At 42.1% G+C, this 24,173-nt stretch overlaps 1 protein-coding gene across 2 annotated transcripts in view; it reads right to left on the reverse strand.

The window, feature by feature from the left end:
- The window catches only part of LOC114662846 (C-C motif chemokine 25-like), a 72,131-nt gene that overhangs the window by 7,798 nt on the left and 40,160 nt on the right, over nucleotides 1-24,173 (reverse strand). For both annotated transcript variants that reach the window (XR_007936476.1, XM_028816548.2), the window contains exons 2-3: nucleotides 8,844-8,965; nucleotides 82-202 (exon numbers count right to left, since the gene is read on the reverse strand). Coding sequence is in view for 1 of the 2 variants with exons in the window: in XM_028816548.2 (XP_028672381.1) it covers nucleotides 82-202; nucleotides 8,844-8,907 (185 nt within the window). In the remaining variant the exon portion in view is untranslated. The remainder of the gene's footprint in view (nucleotides 1-81; nucleotides 203-8,843; nucleotides 8,966-24,173) is intronic.

Below are 24,173 nucleotides of genomic sequence, written 5' to 3' on the forward strand. Positions count from 1 at the left end.
AAGAATGAAAACACAAAGCAGACTCTTGCTTAACATCACAATCCCACCACCACAACCCAACTGTCCAGGAATACAACTTACACAATGGCTTGGATATTACAGCCACCATCTGTCTCCTGCTTTCGGTAAGATTTGAACCCAGCCTTCAACGTCTTATGCCTTACATTCTTGTTGTATTTCAAGCAACAATTTTCATAAGAGCCTTAAAAAATGAAAAACAATTGTGTGTTACGAATATGCACATTGTCAAGCATGGGCATCACCCTCTGGGCCCGTCTGAAGCAGGTACTATCACCCCGGGTAGAGAGGGGGCGCTCACGCTAACCTTCTTGCCTTTTCTTCCTTCTTTCACCTCCCAGTGAGGGCGATTGACCCTTCCAGTCTCCAGAGGTGGTCAGTTTCTAAACTGACCGCACCACAGAGCAGAGCTCCCTAAATCCCAGCTGAAGACGTCGTCAGAGCCAGACGGCTTTCTTTGCCTCCATTCATTTCGTTCTGTTGATTATGGTGGTTCACATAGTGGCCTTTTTGTTTTGTGACTGAATTAAACGGGGACAACTGGGTTGCAGCTCCAATATTTTCCAGTGGGAACCTGTAGTGCTTTATTCAGCCACGGCATACGTGTAAAAATATAATCTTCAGAGAGAAAGATGAGTTAACATATGGAAGATGGAGGACTTTAAGAAGACAAGAACACTCAAAACTGGAATTGCTCTGCCAAAGGGACTTCTACAAAGTACTGAATTAAGGGTTTGAATACTTCTCTTTCTTCAGTTTTTGACTTTAAAATTAATTTAATAAATTTGCAAACCTTTCTGAAAGCATGCTTTCACTTTGTCATTATGGGTTATTGAATGTAGATAGTTGGGCAAAAATGGTCTGTTGATCCACAGCAAATTAAACATACAACACAATAAAGTGTGCAGAAAGGAAAGGGGTCTGAATTTGTACATATATATATACTAGGGGGGCTGTGCCCCCTACTCGCTTCGCTCGCCCACCTCCAACCCCTCTCGCCACTTTTAGTCTCTGCTGCTCGCGTTGTGATGGGTGGGGGGGGCGGAACACACGCTAAGGAGATGTGGACGGATCAGCTGCTGGCTTGCTGCTCTTGCTGCCGAGCTGCATGATCTGCTTGTTGCGCTGCATGTCGATCATTTGAAAGCCTGTACAGCAGCTGTCCTTTTGTCTCACTTCCTTGTCTCATGGGATGTTAAAGTGTCCCTGAGAAATTGTTAGTAAGTAGGGTGTGATGTGCAAGAAGTCTCGCGGGACTTCAAAGTGCCTCTCCGAGAAGATCACGTCTCGACCCAAGATTATTTTATATAATCAATACTTATATATACATACAGTATATATATATATATATATATATATATATATATATATATATATATATATATATATATCTATATTAATAAAAGGCAAAGCCCTCACTGACTGACTCACTCATCACTAATTCTCCAACTTCCCGTGTAGGTAGAAGGCTGAAATTTGGCAGGCTCATTCCTTACAGCTTACTTACAAAAGTTAGGCAGGTTTCATTTCGAAATTCAAAGCGTAATGGTCATAACTGGAACATATTTTTTGTCCATACACTGTAATGGAGTAGGCGGAGTCACGTATCGCGTCATCACGCCTCCTACGTAATCACGTGAACTAAAAACAAGGAAGAGATTTACAGCACGAGTCGCACGCGGGAACAAAGGTAAATGACGTTAATTTTTGACTGTCTTTTAATACTGTGTAAGCATACATATTAACACATGTGCAATTAAACGTGTGCATTTACGGGGTGATTTCTCAGGCTTAAAAGCTCGCCTTTTACTAAAAAGGTAAATGCAAAACTATTTTCAATCAGTTTATTGAAACGCTCCCGTTAAGGATTGCAATAACATATTCGCGAGATAAAAGAACGAAGTAGGGGGAAATGGAGGAAGAGCCGCAAACAGCGAAGAGCAAAAAATTAATTAAACAATTGAGAACGGAGCGAGTTAAGCATACAAGCATGTTCATAAGGGAAACAAACCACGGTGTAAAACGTAACTTTAAATTAAGTTTATAGAAACGCTCCCGCTGCGGATTGCAATAACATATTCGCGAGATAAAAGTTTAATGAGAAGACACGAGGTATAAATGAACCACACGCCGTGGCGCAACGTTAGGGGCAACAGTTTCAACCATTCTATGATCTGCTTCTCGCAACTGAAAGACGGCACATGGCGGATGTTAGCCGACTTGCTGACCGCAACGTTAGGGGCTTCAAGTATGGCGCTGACGCCACATCTCAGTGCCAACACTTTGCAGACTGTACTTAAAAGACACGCCCTCCTCACTGGACAGTTAAAAACACCAATCAAACTAACGATGACATCAAGTATTACCCAATCAAAAGTAGGAAAGGAGGCATCTTCATAAAATGCGTGTGGGATGATTTGCATGAGACGCTGCTTTAAAAAAAAATGATTAAAAAAATACGGGAGAAATCCCGTCCAGTATTGATTCAAAACGGGAAGCGCAATTTCATTGTCAAACGCGGCACGATTCCGTATTTTAAAGGACGGGTGGCAACCCTACAGTGCCAGGTAACCACCCATACAATCAGATTGTGATTCAGACTAGGAATGCAATGAATGTAATTACCCCGATCTACATACAAGGCGAAAGTCTTGCAACATTCAAAGATGATGGTTTGGGATAATTAGTACTTATTAAGTACACCATGGAACATAAAAGAGCTTATGAAGCCTTGAACCGAAAAAAGCAACATCTCAGAGATCATACAAAAAAAAAGGAGGTAATGTCGTTTTACTCGCTGTAGATTTTAGTGAAACATTACCAGTTATTCCACGAGGGAGACCAGCAGATGAACTCAACGCTTCTTTAAAATCCATGCTTCTCCCACGGTCGGTTATATGTCGCGGTGTTCTCGGGTAGGTACACCAAAAAATGTATACATTTAAGCATGTAATGGGCAAAGAAAAAATGAGGTATACCCGAAGGCACTGCAGTAGTACTCAATGTAACTTTACTTCTTAAATGTTAATGTTTTACTGTTTAATAATTTATACGCTTCTTATATATTGTTCAAATTCTTTTATCAAAATACCAGTGACAGCGCAATGCACGATAACATGGAGTGAATTCACCATACGCATCTGCCCACGGCCGCCCTGGTGTGCTCAGATAGGAGTTGATTCTAAAATAAAATAAACATAAAAACAGTAATACAATCATCACCCATAAAGCGGATAGCAGACGTGACGTATTATATGTGTACCAGATTTCAAGTCAATAGGTGAAACGGTTTGCAAGCTACAGGTGATTTAAAATCCTGGACAGACCAACGAAAAGCCACGGTAGCAAATTATACAAGAAGATTTTACTGTTTAATTATTTATATTTATATGAAATGTGCTTCTTATATATTACTTCATATTCTCATATGATAATGATGTTAATGTTGTTTATATTGATTTCTATGTTATTGTAAGTGCATCTATGTGTGTATATGTATGTATGTATGTATGTATGTGTATATATATATAAAAAATATATATATAAAAAATATATGTGTATATGTATATATAATATATCTGTATATGTGTGTATGTGTGTGTGTATATGTGTATATGTATATATATATGACAGCAACACTCATCACAATGACAACACAATTACATTGACAATCATGTTACCTTATTTTTAAAATGTTTCCTTTACTTTTTCATAACCTCTTTAACACACTACTTCTCCGCTGCGAAGCGCGGGTATTTTGCTAGTATATATATATATTAGCAGCTGGAGATCCAGAAAGGGAGAAAAATGAATCACGTATCATAAACTATTTTTTATTCCTGAGCTTTCAGTCCCTACCAGGAGCCTTCATCAGAAGATAATGCTTAGACATATGTTGTGATGTGAGATTTTACATATAACTTGATAAATATTTTGTATGTCTTTATTTGTAATTTAGGCAAAGCAATGTAATTTAGTGTTTACCTAACCCCCCTCCCCTTTACAAGTGAGCCTTTTTGAATTTTACGACAGAGTTGGGAGAGGATGTGCTTTACACCAGTTTGGCAAGTGTTTCTCTGCTAAAGTCATTTCTACCCCCGTAAATAGGCTAAGGTGTACTTTAACATATGGTCTGGGGGGTGGCAGGTGTTAAGATGTTCTATTCCCCCATTGGTCTGTGGTATGGCTGTTTGGAATTGGCTTGTCTCAGAGGCCTTTAAGTACCATGATGTCCTATTGGCTGTAGGGGTTGGACAGAACATCTATAAATGTACGTGTTTAACCTCACAATCTCTCTCTTGCTAACCTGTGATGATGTAGAAGTATCTCTCTCTTACTAACCAACATCTGAAAGAAGCATCTCTTTTGCTAACCTGTGATGATGAAGACAACACAATGAAGAGCACAGCTCAGCAGCCATATTGAACAGACATGTGGCTGAAAGCTGAGCACCAATGATGCCTTAACTAGAGACATTTAAGTAACTACAAGTCTGTGTGCCGCCTGAACTACACATCACCATTTAACCAGGTTGTATGGTTGCCAATATTCAAATATACTTTGCATTTTGTTATTATTTATGAATATTATCAATAATACATTGTTTAAACTGTAACTTAACTTCTGCTTGTCTTTTTACTACATCTAATTGCCTGAGGTTATAGATATAGAAGTGAAGGTGGGGATAAGTTATATACAATAATACCTTATAAAAAGTGGAAAGTCTGTGAAATTAGGCATTCTAAGGCTACATATTAATAATACAATAGGGGAAAGTAGAGCAATATTTATTACTCTACCAAGACAAAACAACATACAAGAATGAAAGGCAATATATATAACACAATTCGTTGGAGGGGGGTACAGGTCATAACGTTTTATTTATTATGAACATGTTCTACTTAAGTTTGCATATGCTGGGTTTATGTCAAAATGTCTGTTAATGGCATTTTTGTCTGATAGCCAAGATTCAGCCAGTTCTCTGGCACTTTTAGTACTGGCCGTAAATCTTACTTGTACATTGTCCCAGTTAAAGGTATGTCCTGTTGATTTTGTATGCGTATAGATCTGTGGTCGTGAGTCCTTCATTCTAACGGCGTTGCGATGTTCCTGTATGCGAGTTGCAATTCTTTTTAATGTTTGTCCTATGTATACCGCTGGGCAAGAACTGCATGGAATGCTATAAACTGCGTTTTGTGTTTCTGCTGTCGATTTCTTGTTTTTAGTGTTGAAAAGTAGCAGTGTGCAGATTGTTCGTGGGTTTGTGTGCTACTCTGATGCCTGATTTGGCCAGGATGCGCGCTGCGCCTTCAGACACACTGTGTTGATAAGAAAGTATGTACCAGGTGGGATGGGGGGTCCGGTTTGAGTCAATTGTTTGCTGAGTTTTTTAGTGTCTTCTGTGTAGGCATTGTTTAATGAATGTCTTTGAGTATTTGTTTGAAGTGAAAAGATGGAAAAGATAACGTCTTTCGTTCATTTTTGTTTCCTTCGTATTACAATGGGTGTGGACACTTCTGAATAAAGTTTTAACACCGCTCCGTTTATGAGACAATGGGTGGTTGCTGGAGAAGTGTAATATCTTGTCTGCGTAGCATTCCTTACAGTAAACACTAGTGGTCAGGGTGGCGTCATTATTTCTTTCAGTGGAGATGTCCAGGAAGCTGATTTGTCGGTTCATTTCTTTTTCCATGGTGAATTGGATTGCAGGGAATGTTGTGTTGATATGGTTGTACAACTCGTTCAGCTGGTCATTTTTAATATGACAAATGTGTCGTCTACGTAGCATATCCAAATTTTGGGTGTGAAATGGGATAGAGCCGCATTTTTGAATCGCTGCATTACCAGTTCCGTTAGGAGTCCTGATAGTGGCGATCCCATTGGCATGCCTTCTTTTCGAATGTAGTATTTGCAATTGAAATAAAAGTGAGTTTTTTGGCAAAGTGATATTAGGTGTATTAGGTCTTCAGTGGATAGCTTAGTTCTTGTCTCTATGGTGGGGTCACTATTCAGTCTCATTAATAGTGTTTCTGTGGCTAGTTCTTGCCCAGTTCTTGCCCAGCGGTATACATAGGACAAACATCAAAAAGAATTGCAACTCACATACAGGAACATAGCAATGCCGTTAGAAGGAAGGACTCACGATCACAGATCTATACACATACAAAATCAACAGGGCATACATTTAACTGGGACAATGTACAAGTGAGATTTAAGGCCAGTACTAAAAGTGCCAGAGAACTGGCTGAATCTTGGCTATCAGACAAAAATGCCATTAACAGACATTTGGACATAAACCCAGCATATGCAAACTTAAGTAGAACATGTTCATAATAAATAAAACGTTATGGCCTGCAACCCCCACTCCCCGTCCCCCCAAACCAACGAATTGTGCTATATATTACCTTTGATTCTTGTACGTCTAAGCATTATCCTGTGATGAAGGCTCCTGGTAGGGGCTGAAAGCTCAGGAAAAAAAACTACTTTATGATATGTGATTAATTTTTCTCCCTTTGTGGATCTCCAGTTGCTAATATGCAAACTGTATCACAGACCTTTGCTTCCATATATATATATATATATATATATATACAGTATATATATATATATATATATATATATATATATATATATATATATTATATATATATATATATATATATATATATACAGTGGACCCTTGACTTACGAACTCAATTCGTTCGCGAGGGCTGGTTGTAACTCAAGTTGGTTGTAAGTCAAGACTATTTTTCCCATAAGAAATAATGGAAATACGCATAATGCGTTCCGAACCTCCCACAGCAACACTTACTTAAATTTTTTTAATAGAAAAGAGTTGTATAATGTGCATAATTTACCAAAAAAAACAATCATTTTTCTAATATACTAACCAAAAAGTTATAAAAAGTGCCTAGCCTACCAGAAACAACAATTTCATACTGTACTCACCATTTTAAGTTGACATCTTTGGCTTGCAGGAAGGAAGGAGGAGGAGAATGAAATGGAAGGTGGTTATTGTTTGGAAGGAGCCTCCTTATACAAATCTTTTCTTTGTAAAATTGTCGAGATGGTGGATTTCAACATGCTGTACATATTAGCGAGATCGGTCACACGAACGCCACTCTCATATTTCCGCACAATTTCCTTCTTCGTTTCGATTGTGATCGCTTTCTTTACCTTTGTTACCTTCGCTTTCTTCCTTAGCAATTATCAAAATAAATTATATAAATCACTGCACTGACCGAAATTACGTCCACAAACACATGTATCTGGGCTCCGACTGACGCTTATGAACGCTCTCGGCTGTTTGTTTACAATCGCACAAGCGGATACACGTGACCGCATTCAGGTCGTAACGCAAGATGTTGGTTGTAATTCAAAACAAAAATTTTGGTCGTAAAGCAAGTGGTTTGCATGTCAGGCCGGTCGTACATCAAGGGTCGACTGTACTATACATATACTTATACTAGTACATATACTAGTAGATACATACTAGCTGTGTAAGCCCGTGCTGTAAAACGCCTGGGGTCCAAGAAACTATTGCAATCATCAGAAAAGAAAATTTGAAATTGTAGATGTCAGGTAATTGAAAGGAACTGCTCTGGGCGTCTCTCTCTTAGGAGGATTCGTTTTACTGATGTCTGCACCTCGCTTGTGTATCCTCGGCAGTGGAGCCCTTACCCCGACTCCACCTCTCACTTCTGGGCCAGACAGACAGACACATACACTTCCATGTGTAGACGTTTATATATATACGTACAGGGTGGACAAAAGTAAGTTTACAGTTGTGAGTATGCAGAAAACATTTTATTCTTGTATTATTATTAATTTATTAATTACCCATCCATCATCCAACCTGCTATATCCTAACTACAGGGTCACGGGGGTCTGCTGGAGCCAATCCCAGCCAACACAAGGCAAGGCAAGGCAGGAAACAAACCCTGGGCAGGGCGCCAGCCCACCGCAGTTTATTAAATATTATATTATTTATTTGTTTTATTTGTCTTCTTCTTATTATTATTACTAAAGTGTGCTTGAGTATAGTAGTCATGACCTGCATGTCTTTTTCCATACGAACCAGTGTAAACCTATTTTTACCCATCTCTGTATACTTTGTATATATACTGTATATATATATATATATATATATATATTTATTTATGTGATACAGTACACACCACGTGTTTCACTCTAATTGGGGGCTCATCAGGTGTCCGCTTGTGGGTATCGAACCTCAGATGTCAGCACCGGGGGGAAGCATCTGACAACGCGACCGGTTCACTTGCTTGACAGGGTGAAGATTGGAGTATTACATTGATAGGTCTGAACCACATTCTGATTATTTGGGTGGTCACCTACCAGGTAATGCTTGTGGTTGGTCAGCCAGTTGGCATACATCTGCCGCGTCCTCTCAGTTGCGAGGAGCAGATCATAGATATGTGATAGAGTACCTGCCAAGTAATACAAAGTAAGTGAACCAGTTGCCGTCGAGCAATGTCAGAAGATTCGCTTCAGGCACTGATGTCTAAGGTTCAATTCCCAGAAGGGGAAGGAAAGGTGTACACCTGATGAACCCCAATTAGGGCAAAACACAAGTCATGTACTCTTTGTATTATTGGGCAGATACTGTATCACATGTCTATGATCTGCTTCTCTCAACTGAGAGGACGTGGTGGATGTTTGCTGACTGGCTGACCAACCACAAGTGATGCCTGATAGGTAATGACCATTTCAAGGGAGCTTCTATGACTTCTCAGCTCCCAGCATTTTGAATTATCTAAAGGGGGGCTGACCACCCCTACAGATATCTCTCCAGCCACACTTACCTTGAGCAAAACTGAGGTACAGAAATGACAAAAAGAGGACCAGGAACAGGGCGCGAAACTCCATGGTGGTGGCAGTGGTGGCAGTGTTGGCAGTGGTGACGTCAAGGGCGATTCTGTGGCTCCTTAAAAAAAGAAAAAAGAGTAATTGTTTACAGGACCATACAGAGACAAGGCCTCAAATCCCCTGGTTTAATATCCAGTATATAGAGCATTTCACAGTGCCAATCATTGCAAAATGATTTAGTACTGTACAAATCACAAAGATGCAAGCTTCAGAGAGCCAGAAACATAAACATTTAAATATCACAGATCCTAAAGGCCCGTAGGCAAGAATGGCTGGTGAGTCTCAGGCTGACTTCTAGTCGTTGCGTATGTCAGACGACTTGCCAACTGCGGTTGTGGATCTCATTGCCGGACCATGTCAGCTTACACGACCGAAAAATCACCAGGCACGTCAAATTTAGTGACTGCAGGAGGGCTTTCCAGCACAGACGTGCTCGCTCCTTTTTCTGACTCTGTACTCTGCACAAAGAGTTAACAGTTTTTGTGAGTTCATCTGCAATTTTGCCCTTTTTTATTCTTTTTTCCATTCTGTCGTGGCGCATACAACACAAGACATCAGACAGACGAGCGTCTCTTCTGTTTGTGAGGTCCAAGACACCCGCGTTTCTTATTCTTCTTCACCACTGCACTCTGTGCATTATACTTGAAGGTGAGCTCTGATTGGTTGCTTGCTCTCATGTGCACAGAGCCCGCCCCTATGGCTACAGACTAAATCAACCCAGTTTGATTTTGCTAGAGTGAGTCGTGGACTGGTTGGAGTGGAGTGAGTCACTGGGTGCGTCACATTATGCGACGGGCCTTCACAGGGGCACAGTGCTGACTGCCCCCAACCCACTAAGATTATGTAAATGAAGGCGACGGCTAAAATTCGCTGGGAAGGACACGTAACATGACATGTCGGTGTGGTGGCTCCAAGGCTAAGGATCTGCACTGGTATTTGAAAGGTTGGTGGTTCAAATGTTACTGCCAGTAAGGATCCTACTCTGTTGGGCCCTCAAGAAAGACCCTTAACCTGAAAATTGCTCCAGGGGCACTGTATAATGGATGACCCTACATTCTTCTTCTTTCTGCTGCTCCCGTTAGGGGTTGCCACAGAGGATCATCTTTTTCCATATGATGACCCTACACTCTGACCCCCCCCCTAAAAGACAATTTCCCCTTGGGGATTAATAAATTGTATCAAATCAAAATCAAAAATGGACGTGTCAGTAATGGTGGGTGTTTTAGTGAAAGTGATCTGTGATGAAAGTTTGCTCTGCCTGAGATTAATGCCATCCTTGTGTCTAAGATGCTGGAACAGGCGTCAGGTCACCACAATCCTGAAGTAGATTATTAAAATTTATGGATCGATAGAAGAACAGCCGAGGCATCAAAAAAAAAAACAAAAAAAAAACAAACGGGCCACATGGGAAGGAGTTTGTGAGAAAACCTTTGATCTGAATTTAATGTAAACTCTTCAGGGGGCACAAGTGAAGGTAACAAAACGACAGGGTCAAATGAACACTTCAAGTGTACATATGGAAACGCTCTTTCAATGTAGACGTTTTCGAGGGTTACCTAACTGAACATTTTAAGAATTCAGTTAACGCTGATGATGTTGTCGAATTACACTGGCTCCCGGTTAAGTTTAGGGCAGACTTCAAAATCCTCCTTTTAACATATAAAACATTAAATGTCCGAGGTGCGGCTTACTTGTCTGAGCTTATCATGACTTACAAACCAGAGCGTACATTAAGATCTCAAGATTCCAAGGATTAATAAAATAACAGTGGGAGGTCGAACTTTAAGTTACAGGTCCCCTAAACTGTGGAATGGTCTGCCTGCTACTATAAGAGATGCCCCTTCGGTATGAGCTTTCAAATCCCGGCTGAAGACTCACTACTTCAGTTTAGCACACCCTGACTAGAGCTGCTGAGTAACTGTACAGACTGCATCTCTGTTGTTGGTCATTAGCACTAAAACATAAGTAACATGATAGTTCTAATCTCTTACTAACCCTCACCTATTCTGTTTCTCTTCTTGGTACTCACTGGTGGCACTTGGTGCCACGGCTCACCTGCCAAGTTGTTTTGGTAAAGTCACCTATGATGGAGGATCGCAGGAATCATCAGGTAGAGGGGTCCTTTCATCAGATTGGCGGGCCCAGCACTGACTCAGCTGTGGAATGGCCAATAGGGAGAGACAGCTTGATGGCCAAGGTCTCCAGTACTCTCTGAACAAATCCAAATCCTATTATGTGATATCATGTACTGTTGACCACAGTGGTTGGCACCCTGCCCAGGATTGGTTCCTGCCTTGTGCCCTGTGTTGGCTGGGATTGGCTCCAGCAGACCCCCGTGACCCTGTGCTCAGATTCAGAGAGTTGAAAAATTGATGGATGAATGGATCTACTGTTGAATTCTGCTCCGTACTTGTAATATTTTTAATTTTACTATTACATTGTATTGAGGATTACTTGTGTCCTGTTCTGTGTATTGTATTGTATTGACCCCCTTTTTTTTGACACTCACTGCACGCCCAACCTACCCAGAAAGGGGTCTCTCTTTGAATTGCCTTTCCTGAGGTTTCTTCCATTTTTTCCCTATAAGGTTATTTTTTTGGGAGTTTTTCCTTGTCTTCTTAGAGATTTAAGGCTGGGGGGCTGTCAAAAGGCAGGGCCTGTTAAAGTCCATTGCAGCACTTCTTGTGTGATTTTAGGCTACACAAACATAAATTGTATTGTATTGTATTTGGATTTATATTTTATTTTCTCCTGCCATTAAACACGTATCATAACTAATAATTTTTGCAGTTCTACAGCTATGGCGGCATGGTGGTGCAGTGATTAGTGCGGCTGCCTAACAGCTTCAGATCTGAACGTTGAAACCGTTAACGGTTCACAGTCTGCCTGGAGCTGAGCTCTTTCTTTCTCTTCATTTCTTTGTGTGTTTCTCTCCAAGTATCATACTTTTCCTCTCAAATGTACTTTGATTAGTTCAACCTCATATAATTCTTAAACCCCTTTAATACAATTCAGGGTTGCACTAATGGGAGTTCTTGTTCAGGTGAGGCAGGAAACAGCGCTGGACAGGATACCAGACCAAATATAGTCCACCTACACAAAAACGAACTTGAAATCGACAATTAACCAGATCAGCACGTAATTCACCATGTGGGACAAAAGCCCATAAGATACCATTAGAACAATCAAACAGCACGTGGGCAGCATGCAGGTGGAGTATTCCAATCCAGAATACTAAATCTGTGACCCTGCAATGCTACCCGCTGTACCACCCAGATTAAGTGAATTGATCACATCACATTATTCCAATTGGGGGGAATCTTAACTCATTGAGGGATGATTATTTCCAAAGAACACAGTTCTCTGAAAAACACACAAAGCAATCGTTTCACACATAAATCAACACAAAACGTCTGTTGCTGCATGCTGTGGCCGCCAGTTTGCAGTCTCTTGTGGCTCAAGCCGATCATGGGTGGCAGGAATGTGCAGCAGGCTGGTTGCCATGCTGTCATCGTGGGGCATGGGCAACAGTGGCAGCTGTGGTCGCAGTGCAGAACAATCTGATTTGTGCCTCTTGTCATGGTAAGTGGCAGACCTGCCGTAGGTGAGTCAGCGACACAAACGTGTTCAGTGCCACGATCAGCTGGGGACCGAATAGCTGATGCTGGTACCTCACATTCGTTTTTAATTACTTGATAAATCAGAGACTGACAAGTCAGAGTCAAATTCAGCAATAATATGCTTTTGCTTTTGTGCATTCGCTTCAATATCTCGTTGATTCCATTTTTGCCATTGTTTGCCTTTCGCTACTGACATGAGTGCAGGGAATCTCGGTCAGACTAATGAAGCTAACTTTCCTTCTAGCAAAGAGAGTCAAACTAAAACATAATGACGGGTTTGGTCACTGCTTACAGTTGATTACCACCCTCAACACCTCCTCTTGACAAAAGTCTACATCCGCCCTGAAAGTCAAGTCAAGTCAAGTTGGGGAGCCTGCACTGGTACAGCGTGTTGCCGCACCCACCACATGATGAAACAACTCGGGATCCTGGTTGGCAACCCCCCAGCAGACATGCAGTCCAGTCCCACCCCTCGGAAATGACCCTTTATCTGCCGCAGCCGGGTGTTACATGAGCGACCCCTTGGCCTGGTCCAGCCACTCAGGTACCCAACAATGAGGATCTTATGAGCTGGATCACCCTAGGGGAAACGCGCCACATGGCCATAGTGCCGTAACTGACGCTCCCTCCCAATGCAGGTAATGTGCCTCATTCGGGACTCCGTGAGCAACACAAAGTCAAACCAACGGTACCCAAGGATTCTCCGGAGACACACAGTACTGAAGGAGTCCAGTCTTCATCTCAGGTCTCTGGATAGCCTCCATGTCTCGCAACCATAAAGCAAGACAGGAAGCACCAGGACTCTAAAGACTTGGACCTTCGTCCTTTGGGATAGATATCAGGAGCACCACACACCCCTTTCCAGCGATTTCATGACCCCCCCATGCCCCTCCAATCCGTCTAATGACTTCATAGGAAGAGTCACCAGACACACGAATGTCACAGCTGAGGTAAGTAAACCCCTCAATGAGGTCAACACTCTCAGACACACTGCTGACAGCTGTGCCCAAGAGGTCATTAAAGGCCTGGATCTTTTGTTTTTATCAGGACCCTCACAAGCCCAGACACTCAGACTCCTCACTCCGTCTCTCGAGAACCCCAATCAGAGCCTCCATTGACTCCTCGAAGATCACAGCATCGTCAGCAAAGTCAAGATCCGTGAACCTGTCATCACTAACAGATGCCCCACAGCCGCTGGACCCCACGACCCTGTCCAACACCCAGTCCATATAAGCATTGAACAGAGTAGGAGCAAAAACAGACCCCTGACAAACCCCAGAATCAACTGGGAACAACACAGAGGTCCTGCCTCCACCCTGCACAGCACTCACAGTACCAGTGTACAGGCCGGCCATGATATCCAGCAACCGCAAGGGGATCCTGTGAACCCTCAGGATGTCCCACAGGGCAGCTCGATCAACTGAGTCAAACGCTTTACAAAAATCGACAAAGGCTGCAAAGAAACTCTGCTGATTTTCGCGTTTGCACTCCATGAGAACCCTCAGTGCCAGGGTGCGATGGTAGTCTTCTTAGGCGTAAAACCAGACTGTTCCTGTCACTGGTAGGTGAGCAAGTGATCCTGATCGGTGTACGGCTTTCAATTTCTACCAATAATAACGATATGGAGATTTTCAAATTAAAGGAGCCAAAATTCCGGACATTTTCAACATTTTATACATTCCTCCTGGACAGTCCATGGCGCGTTAAAAATGAGGACATGTCTGGGAAAATGAGGATGACTGACAGCCCTAATCCTGACTGTGCGTAGCCGCAAATCAGGCCACGCGCAACCCACAGAAATTACAGTCGTAAAGAGAATAATCTTCACCTCAAGAGTAAAACACTAAAGTGACAACATAAACACGTCATGTCATTTTCTAACCTGTAATCCAGTCCAGTTGTATGTGTGTTGGGGGGCATTCCCAGCAAGCACAGGGTGGAAGGCAGGAAGAAACCTTGGAGAGGGCACCAGTCCATCGCAGGGCAAACACACACCAAACACGCACACACACGCACACGCACGCACACACACACTAGGGTCACACACTCTAGCGTTTTTTTGCTTGTCTTTGGACAGTGAGAGGAAACCCATGCAGACCCTGGACTCCTTATTGCAAGGCAGCAGCACGACCACTGCGCCACCATGCCACCCCAACATCCATCCATCCATTTTTCCATCCGCTGAATCTGAACACAGGGTCACGGGGGTCTGCTGGAGCCAATCCCAGCCAACACAGGGCACAAGGCAGGAACCGATCCCAGGCAGGGTGCCAACCCACCGCAGGGCACACACAAACACACCCATACACCAAGCACACACTAGGGCCAATTTAGAATCGCCAATCCACCTAACCTGCATGTCTTTGGACTGTGGGAGGAAACCGGAGTGCCCGGAGGAAACCCACGCAGACACGGGGAGAACATACAAACTCTACGCAGGTAGGATCCGGGAAGCGAACCCAGGTCTCCCAACTGCGAGGCAGCAGCGCTACCCACTGCGCCACCATGCCGCTCCACCCCAACATAAATGTAAAATACAAAAAACAAAAAAAATACAGTTCTACATGTTAGGAAAAAAAAAAAAGAGCAGCCATAAGCTAAAATAAATAAACAGGCAATGTGTACAATCCTACTTATTAAAATGCATGCCTAAAACCAACAAATTAAATTTGCCTTCACTCTTCCCATGAGCCTCAAATAGTGCCGTAAAACACTCTGCCAAGATCAACAGGACCGATAACATCAGATTTGAGCTTCTCTGTTTCTATTTTGGTTGGTGAAACAATTAGAAAGGAATTAAGTACAATACATGACTGAAACACACACACACACACACACACACACACACACACACACACACACACACACACACACACACACACACACACACACACAGACAATGTAGGAATATAACAATAAGAGTTCAGCCCGGGGCTCAGTAGTCAAAGTCAAAGCAGTAAGCGGACTTTTCTGTGGGTTCAGTAAATGACTCGTCTTGGATTGTCCATCCCACGCATTATAAAATCTCCTTTTCCTCCCCTCTTACAACAGCCGGCACTTTACTGGGTTACGTGGTTTCTCGAGTGGTTCGTTGCTTTTTAAAGAGCCGTTTCATTTCATTCTGGGAAAGGCGTCTTTCTTTGCACAGGACATCAGTTCCTTGTGCTTTGAAAAGCTTCAGTGGACAAAACAGAAAACTTTAATGTCTGGTAGGCAATCAAGTAGGAGACGAACAGGTCGGGAAAACCTGAGCTGAGCCCGCGTTTGAGTTTGCAGAAGGAGTCCTTTTAAAACCAGGAACCCATTGGCATTTCATCTATGGAGCTTGTTTGAAGGTCCCTAAAGTCCTCCTGTCCACTACACTACTTGGTCACTTATTCCAAGTGTCTGTAAACGTCCTAATGATTTTTATACTTTTGTATAAATATGGAATACATGTGCAAGATGTACCTGGTACCTCAACAACAAATGGCTCAATTGCAACAGAAAGCCCCGGCTTCCAGCGACCTTTTAAGAGCTACGGAAAGTGACCTAGATAACCAAATGAAATTCATACTCGAATGTAGTGACTTGAGCACTGATGCAAAAGTAAAACTTTATATGACCGTCTTGGGCGGCACGGTGGTGCAGTGGGTAGCGCTGCTGCCTCGCAGTTGGGAGAGCTGGGGACCTGGGTTCGCTTCCCGGGTCCTCTCTGCGTGGAGTTTGCATGTTCTCCCCGTGTCTGCGTGGGTTTCCTCCCACAGTCCAAAGACATGCAGGTTAGGTGGATTGGCGATTCTAAATTGGCCCTAGTGCGTGCTTGGTGTGTGTGTGTGTCCTGCGGTGGGTTGGCACCCTGCCCGGGATTGGTTCCTGCCTTGTGCCCTGTGTTGGCTGGGATTGGCTCCAGCAGACCCCCCGTGACCCTGTGTTCGGATTCAGCGGGTTGGAAAATGGATGGATTTTCTTAATATTGTCAGTACACACTTGCTTGGCTGTGTATTAAAAGCAAGAGAAATGTATGTTTTAATGAGGCGCCTATGATTTTTATATTTTCTTAATATTATTCATTTTGAATTGATTGTTTTTAAAATGAAATCATGTGTCACTAGCAGCATAACATTCATAATTCATATTTGGGGTGGTGCCCAAATGTAATAATTTTGGGTGGGGCTTTGGGTGGTTTCCCACTGTGCCCCCGTGTTCTTGATGAACTCATTTTAAAGTCACCAGCTCGATCCACTGGACTAATTCCCTTAATAATCTTAAACACGTCAGTCGCATCTCGTCTTAATTTTCTTTTGTTTAAACTTTAAAGGCTCAGCTCGTTTAATCTTTCCTCATATCTCATCCCCTTTAGCTCTGGAGTCAGTGTAGTCGCTCTTCTCTGGACTGTGAATGAAAGTCCAGTAGTAATACCAGAAATAACTGTCAAAAAGGGAGAGAAGAATGATAACTTGACAGCTTTAAGCTCCTCCCTCAAACTATACAATACAATACAATACAGTTTATGTTTGTGTAGCCCAAAATCACACAGGAAGTGCCGTAATGGGCTTTAACAGGCCCAGCCCCAAATTATGTATTCCAATTTACACCCTGCCCCAAATTATAAATGACAAAACTTAAGCCCCACCCAAAATTATTACATTTGGAACCCGCCCCAAATTTTGAAACTTAGGCCATGCCCCATTATAAATTATAAATGTTATGCTACCAGTGACACATGATTTCATTTTAAAAACACTCAATTCAAAACTAATAATATTAAGAAAATATAAAAATCATAGGTGCCTCATTAAAACATACATTTCGCTTGCTTGTAATACACATCCAAGCAAGTGTGTACTTTTTAAAAATTTAAAATGAACAATATTAAGAAAATAAAAAATATAAAAGTAATACACACTTCTCTTTGTTGTGTGCATCATTTTAAAATTCAAAACTAATAATATTAAGAAAATATAAAAATAATAGGAGCCTCATTAAAATAGATACTTCTCTTTCTTGTAATACATAGTCAAGCAAGTGTGTATCATTTTCCTGTTACTTTAATTTTATTAGTTTTGAATTTTAAAAAGATGCACACTTACAATGAAGAACGGTGTATATTTTAATGAGGCTCCTGTTACTTTTATATTGTCTTAATATTATTAGTTTTGAAGAATAATAATAATAATAACATTTATTTTTCTCACTACTCAACGCAGGGAGGACCTGGGACGAGAACCCATGGTCTCCTTACTGCATTCTAGTGTTTTTAAAATAAAGTCACATGTCATGGGTAGCCTACCTTTCATAATTCATAATTTGGGGGTGTGGCATGAATCATAATTCATAACTTGGGCGCATTAGTACTTCAAGTCCACAGAGCTGTGAGGTGGGACATCCAATGGCGTGCAGTCCAAATCAGACGGAGTGTTCATTCTTAAAACTAAAGGTGGCTCTTCAGAGTGTTGCCTTGGAGCAGCCATTTTTGGTCCCTGAAAGCCCATCCACAAGAAGATTGCAAAAAGACCCTTCATTTAGATTTGTAACAGGCTCCATACAGTAAATGACCACGGACAGATGGTAACAGATTTGTGAAATTCCAAAGGTTCCTAATTTTTAAAAAGACTTTCACGGCTTACAGTAATTCAGGCTAAGTCCAGGTTTTCTGATTCTGTTGGTGTCCGTGCTAATTAATAAAAATAATAATAATAATAATAATACATTTTATTTATATAGCGCCTTTCCCATGCTCAGGTAGCCCATACATTACAGATTTCATGATTTTAGGAAGTTTTTCAAAGCACAAAGAGTCAACATCGCAGGTAAAGAACCCGTCCCAGAATGAATCGGTGCTTTGTCAGGCAATGGCTCTATGAGGAATCACGTATCCGACAGCAGAGCCATAAAGTGCCATTAAGGAAGCAGGATATTTAAGAGCGCACGCTGCTCCTCATTCCAGCTCTCCCTGAACCGCTCAGGAAGTTACAATAACATCATTACGACGGCCTGTCAGTTTCCAAAAAGGTACATTTTCCATCTGGCAGTCCCCCTTTTTTTAAAACCATAGAAATGTTTCGCTTAAAGAGCGCTTCACGTCATTTGTTTGACCTCTCATGACCTGAACCTTCGCGGTTCTAGTGAGCGCACAGTGCGGGAGGTCCAGCTGGGAGGCGAGTGCGCTTTACTGCGGCATCTGCCCAAGGGGCGCTCTGTGAAGCACTTGAGTTTAGAAAAAAGGCAGAGTGGAATAACACGACGTGATTATTAAACTGCCCGACGGCGGAGAATTCCGACGACATTAGCGCTCACATTAAGGCCCTTCACCGTTAGGCGATCTCGACTGATGCCCTGAAGGCAATAACAACAAAAAAAGGCTTACCGGACCCGAAACCTTAAAGGCGGCAGTGCAAAGAGCAGCAGGCGTCTCTTTAGGAGCGCAACGAGGAGCTGAATGTGCCACCGAGTCGGCTTACACGTCCTTAGACATGTTGGAACACTTCAGTCGGGTGAGATTTTCACTTTTGGAAACATTTGCTGCAAGGTCACCTGCTTTGTCGAAAGCCGTGCGCACATTTAAGCGGCAGCCGCAGATTTTAACGGAGAAACTCGACGGCATTAACTGCCATTTGATCCTGATTACAGTTTATTTTTAATTGTATTCTCAAAGAATACATTTTCCCCTAGTATATTAAACTTCTAATTAGGGGTTTTCTAACTGTGGGAATCTTAAGGTAAACTTTAATCAGTTGTAGGACGCCTCCGTTATAATTATCAGGTTATAATAATTATATATACACTCACTGAGTAAATTCTTAGGACCACCATATTAATTAATCTGGACGAGAAGAGGCCACTCAGCCCAACAAAACTCGCAAGTCCTGGCTTCATTTTTCTAAAATGACATCATGTCAAGTTTTGAAGCTGCCTAAAGTCCTATGGTCGCTTATTCCATGTGTCGGTGGTTCTGTGTGTGAAAAAAAACTTCCTACTGTTTGTGCCAAATTTACTCTTCACAAGTTTCTGTGTCCACGTGTTCTTGATGAACTCATTTTAAAGTCACCGTCTCGATCCACTTGACATTTAATTCCCATCATAACTTTAAACTCTTCAGTCAAGTCACCTCTTAATCTTCTTTTGTTTAAACTGTAAAGGCTCAGATCTTTTAATCTTTCCTCATAACTCATCCCCTGTAGCCCTGGACTCTGCCCTGTTGCTCTTCTCTGGACATTTTCTTGTGCTGTTATGTCCTTTTTGTAGCCTGGAGACCCAAACTGCACACAGGACTCCAGATGAAGCCTCACCAGTGTGTTATAAAGCTTGAGCAGAACCTCCTTGGACTTGTACTCCATACATCAAGGTGCTATATAACTCTTTTAATCTTTCCTTATACTTCATCCCTTGTAGTCATGGAATCAGCCTAGTCGTTCTTCTCTGGACTTTTTGTAGCACTACCATGTCCCAATACTAAGTAAGGCCTCCATTTGCTCTCAAAACAGCCTCATTTCTTCGTGACATGGATTCCACAAGATGTTGGAAACCAGTTCATGTTTGTGATGCGCCATCTGTTGGATTTATAAAATCAGTGCTAATATTTGTGATGTGCCTTCTGTTGGATTCATAAAAGAAAAACTAGTGATTATGACTGTGCCATGTTACATACCATCATGCAACTTTTGCAGATCTGTCAGCTGCACATTCATGCTGCACATCTCCTGTTCTACCACATCCCGTTGTATTCAGATCCAGTGACTGAGAAGGCCACTGAAGAACACTGACCTCACTGTCATGTCCATGAAAGTAGGCTGCTTTGTGACATGGTGCATTATCATGTTGGAAGTAGCCATTAGAAGATGGATAAATTGTGACCCGGGAGGGATAGACATGGTCAGCCACAATAATCAAATCAGCCATGGCACTTAAGCGATGACTGACTGGTATTAATGGGCTCAATGTTTGCCTAGAAAACATTCTCCACACCATCACATCACCGCCACTTGACACAAGGCAAGTTGACTGCATGGATTCGTGCTGATGGTGCTAAATTCTAATCCTACCTTCTGTGTGCCTCAGCAGAAGGTCAGATTCACCAGACCAGGCTTCGCTTTTCCAGTCTTCAGCTGTCCAGTTTTGGTGAGCCTCAGCCCACTGCAGCCTCACCCTTTTCTTTTTGGCTGACAGAAGTGGAACCCGATGGGGTCTTCTACTGTTGTAGTCCATCCACCTCACAATTTGACGTGATGTGCATTCTGAGATGTTGTTCTGTTTGCCACAGGTGGGCGTTCACAGTTATCTGGGTTATCGTAGCCCTTTTCACAGCTCAGGCCTGTCTGGTCATTCTCCTCTGACCTCTCTCATCACCGTGGTATTACTGTCCACAGAATTAAAGTTCATTGGATATTTTTGTGCATAATCCTGAGTAAACTCTAGAGACTGGTGTGGGCAAAAACCCCACAGAGAATTCATTCAACAAGCACGCGAAGGTCAAAATCATTGAGATGAACTCATTGTCTCATTCTGGTGTGTGATGTGAACATGAACTGAAGCTCCTGACCTGTGGCTGCACGATTTTATATTACGCTGCTCCCACGTGACTGGCTGATTAGATAACTGCATGGATAAGCAGGTGTATGGGTGCTCCTAATAATCGGCTCAGTGAGTGTACAGTATATAAGCTTATAATTATTACCATTTCACTATTTACTGTACATATTTTGTTAACGCTCTTAGATGCTGTGATGAGAGGTGCATGGGAAGCGTGAGTTCTTTTTAATAAATACTCATGAGTCCCGGAGTTTGCAGGCTCCGAATGGGCAGAGGTGAACATATGAGTGTGCACAGACCACTCCGAGGTTGATTGGGGTGTATTCACATAACTATTTGAGTGGGGCAGTCTCAAGCAGGCTCAGTTGGGTTCAGGTGGGAGGACAGCACCTGCTCCCAATTGAGCCCTCCATGGTAGAGAGGGGAAGAACAAAAAGAGGGAAAGAACGGAACTGAGAGAAGAAGGAATGGAGGTTAATGAAAGAAAAAAGAAAGAAGCAGAACTGAGGAAGAGGAGCCTGTGTGATGCAATGGAAGCAACTGGTCTGGAAGATGTCCCCCATAGAAGCACACAGCTGGCGTTTGAGGGGCGGGGGTCACTCCTACTGAGTGATTTTGTGGAGCAGGAGTGACGGACCGCTTCAGAGGGACTCCCACATGAGGAGTGCAGGACCAAGGCCCTGCTGGCATCCTGGGACTGACAGATGACCCAAACCGTGCCAGGGTTGACTGCGCCTTCTGGTGGACGTCTCCAATCACTGCAGGAGGCCATCAGGGGTAAGCAGAGAAGGCGTCAATTTTTAGGAAGACAGGAGACACTGTGGCTCGGGACTGTGTTTTTAATGGAAGACACCTGCCTGGGATTTTAATCTTATTTTTTAATGGATTATTTATTAGTTATTTAAAGCTCTACTTTTTAGTACAGGGGTTTTTATCGTGGACTTTTTATTATGAAGAAGATTTGCACTGCACATCTGGACACTATTTGTTTTGTTTTTGTAAATAAAAGCACTCGACACTTTGCATTGACCCCTTGCTGGCTCTGTGGGTATCCTTATTTGCCCGGCTCATCCTCTGTTAAGATGTCGACGGTCCCGGGTTCAAGTGGTTCCCAGGAGTGACCTTGGAGTGTGAAGCCAACCCAGACTGTCACAGATGCCCTTTAAGATTTCCTCTATTGATTTCACTTTTTTTATTGAATTCTTTTCCCATAAATTGCATCCAAACAGTGAGAGTCCATATGGAGGATCAGACAAGGATGCAATGAATAATAAGGGCTGAACACACGCAGCTTCGGTGTCCTTTTCATTTGTAAAGCTTAAATAACAGTAGGAGAGTGAAATCATAACAAGCAAAAAGACTTTCTCTCACGTTATTGAGCTCATGCAATATTTTCATAAACCCCTCTGAGTTCCAAGACTAACATCATAAACAGACAGCACTGGGAAACAGTGAGCTTTATAAATAAGAAAAAAAAAAAGATGCAGGAGGACCAGCAAGAACTGGCTGGAATGAAAACCAGCAGCCACCGTGGAATTCAATGTACAGAGATGTGCAGCCAAGCACCACATCGTGGAATGATTGTGATGCGCCATCTGTTGGATGTATAAAATCAGTGCTAATATTTGTGATACGCCATCTATTGGATTTGTAAAAGCAGTGCTAATGATTGTGATGCACCATGTGTTGGAATTGTAAAAGCAGTGCTAATGATTGTGATGCACCATCTGTTGGATTTGTAAAAGCAGTGCTAATGAGTGTGATGCGCCATCTGTTGGATTTGTAAAAGCAGTGCTAATGATTGTGATGCGCCATCTGTTGGATTTGTAAAAGCAGTGCTAATGATTGTGATGCGCCATCTGTTGGATTTGTAAAAGCAGTGCTAATGATTGTGATGCGCCATCTGTTGGATTTGTAAAAGCAGTGCTAATGATTGTGATGCACCATCTGTTGGATTTGTAAAAGCAGTGCTAATGATTGTGATGCGCCATCTGTTGGATTTTTAAAAGCAGTGCTAATGATTGTGATGCACCATCTGTTGGATTTGTAAAAGCAGTGCTAATGTTTGTGAAGAACCATCTGTTGGATTTGTAAAAGCAGTGCTAATGATTGTGAAGCACCATTAGTTTTGTAAAAGTAAAATATTTGTGGTGTGCCATGTGTTGGATTTGAAAAAGCAGTGCTAATGTTTGTGATGCGCCATCTGTTAGTTTTGTAAAAGCAATGCTAATATTTCTGATACGCCATCTGTGGGGTTTGTAAAAGCAGTACTAATGATTGTAGTGCACCGTTAGTTTTGTAAAAGCAATGCTAATTTTTGTGATGTGCCATCTGTTGGATTCATAACAGAAATACTAGTGATTGTGATGTGCCCTCTGTTGGATTTGTAAATGCAGTGCTGATGTCTGTGATGCACCACCTGTTGGACAGCAGAGACATAGTCACCGGACAGAAACAGAGGCAATTGTCGTTTTATTAAGGTGGACTAGCTGTGCTTCCCACCTAAGATGGACTGAAATATGAATAATCAGCACAGACCTGAGCATTGACATTTTCCAGTGCAGTGTGTCTGTCCGGTGTCTATGTCTCTGTCGCATACCGTTTGGTGCAGGATTTGTAAAAGCAGTGCTAATAATTGTGATGCGCCATCTGTTGGATTCATTAAAGCAGTGATAATGTTTGTGGTGCACTTGCTCTGCTGCCCATCTAAGACATTTCTTATTTATCACTGAAGCTTGCTTTCTTTCCCCTTTAAGGATGGTATCTGTGAATGTGTAAGAAGAAAAATATATTTAAAAAATTCTGAAAAGAAACAATTATTTCTATACAGTACCTTCCATTTTGTATACGTATAGTATTAGAGCTAAGTAGTATATTAGCAATTAATTGATCCATCATGTCGAAAGTATTTATGACAGTACAGTATGTGCACACTTAACTCTACAATAATTTTAAAAATAAAGGTGCCAGAATGGGTCCTCAGAGCGATGCGATAGGGAAACCATTTTTGGTTCCCAAAAGACCCACCCACATGATAAATCCAGAAAGAGCTTTTATTCATTTACATCCATAGCAGCCTCCATACAGTAAATAACAATGAATAGATTGCAATATATTTGAAAAATCAATGGGCTC

Source organism: Erpetoichthys calabaricus, chromosome 12 (genome assembly GCF_900747795.2).
Source record: "Erpetoichthys calabaricus chromosome 12, fErpCal1.3, whole genome shotgun sequence".
NCBI lineage: Eukaryota > Metazoa > Chordata > Cladistia > Polypteriformes > Polypteridae > Erpetoichthys > Erpetoichthys calabaricus.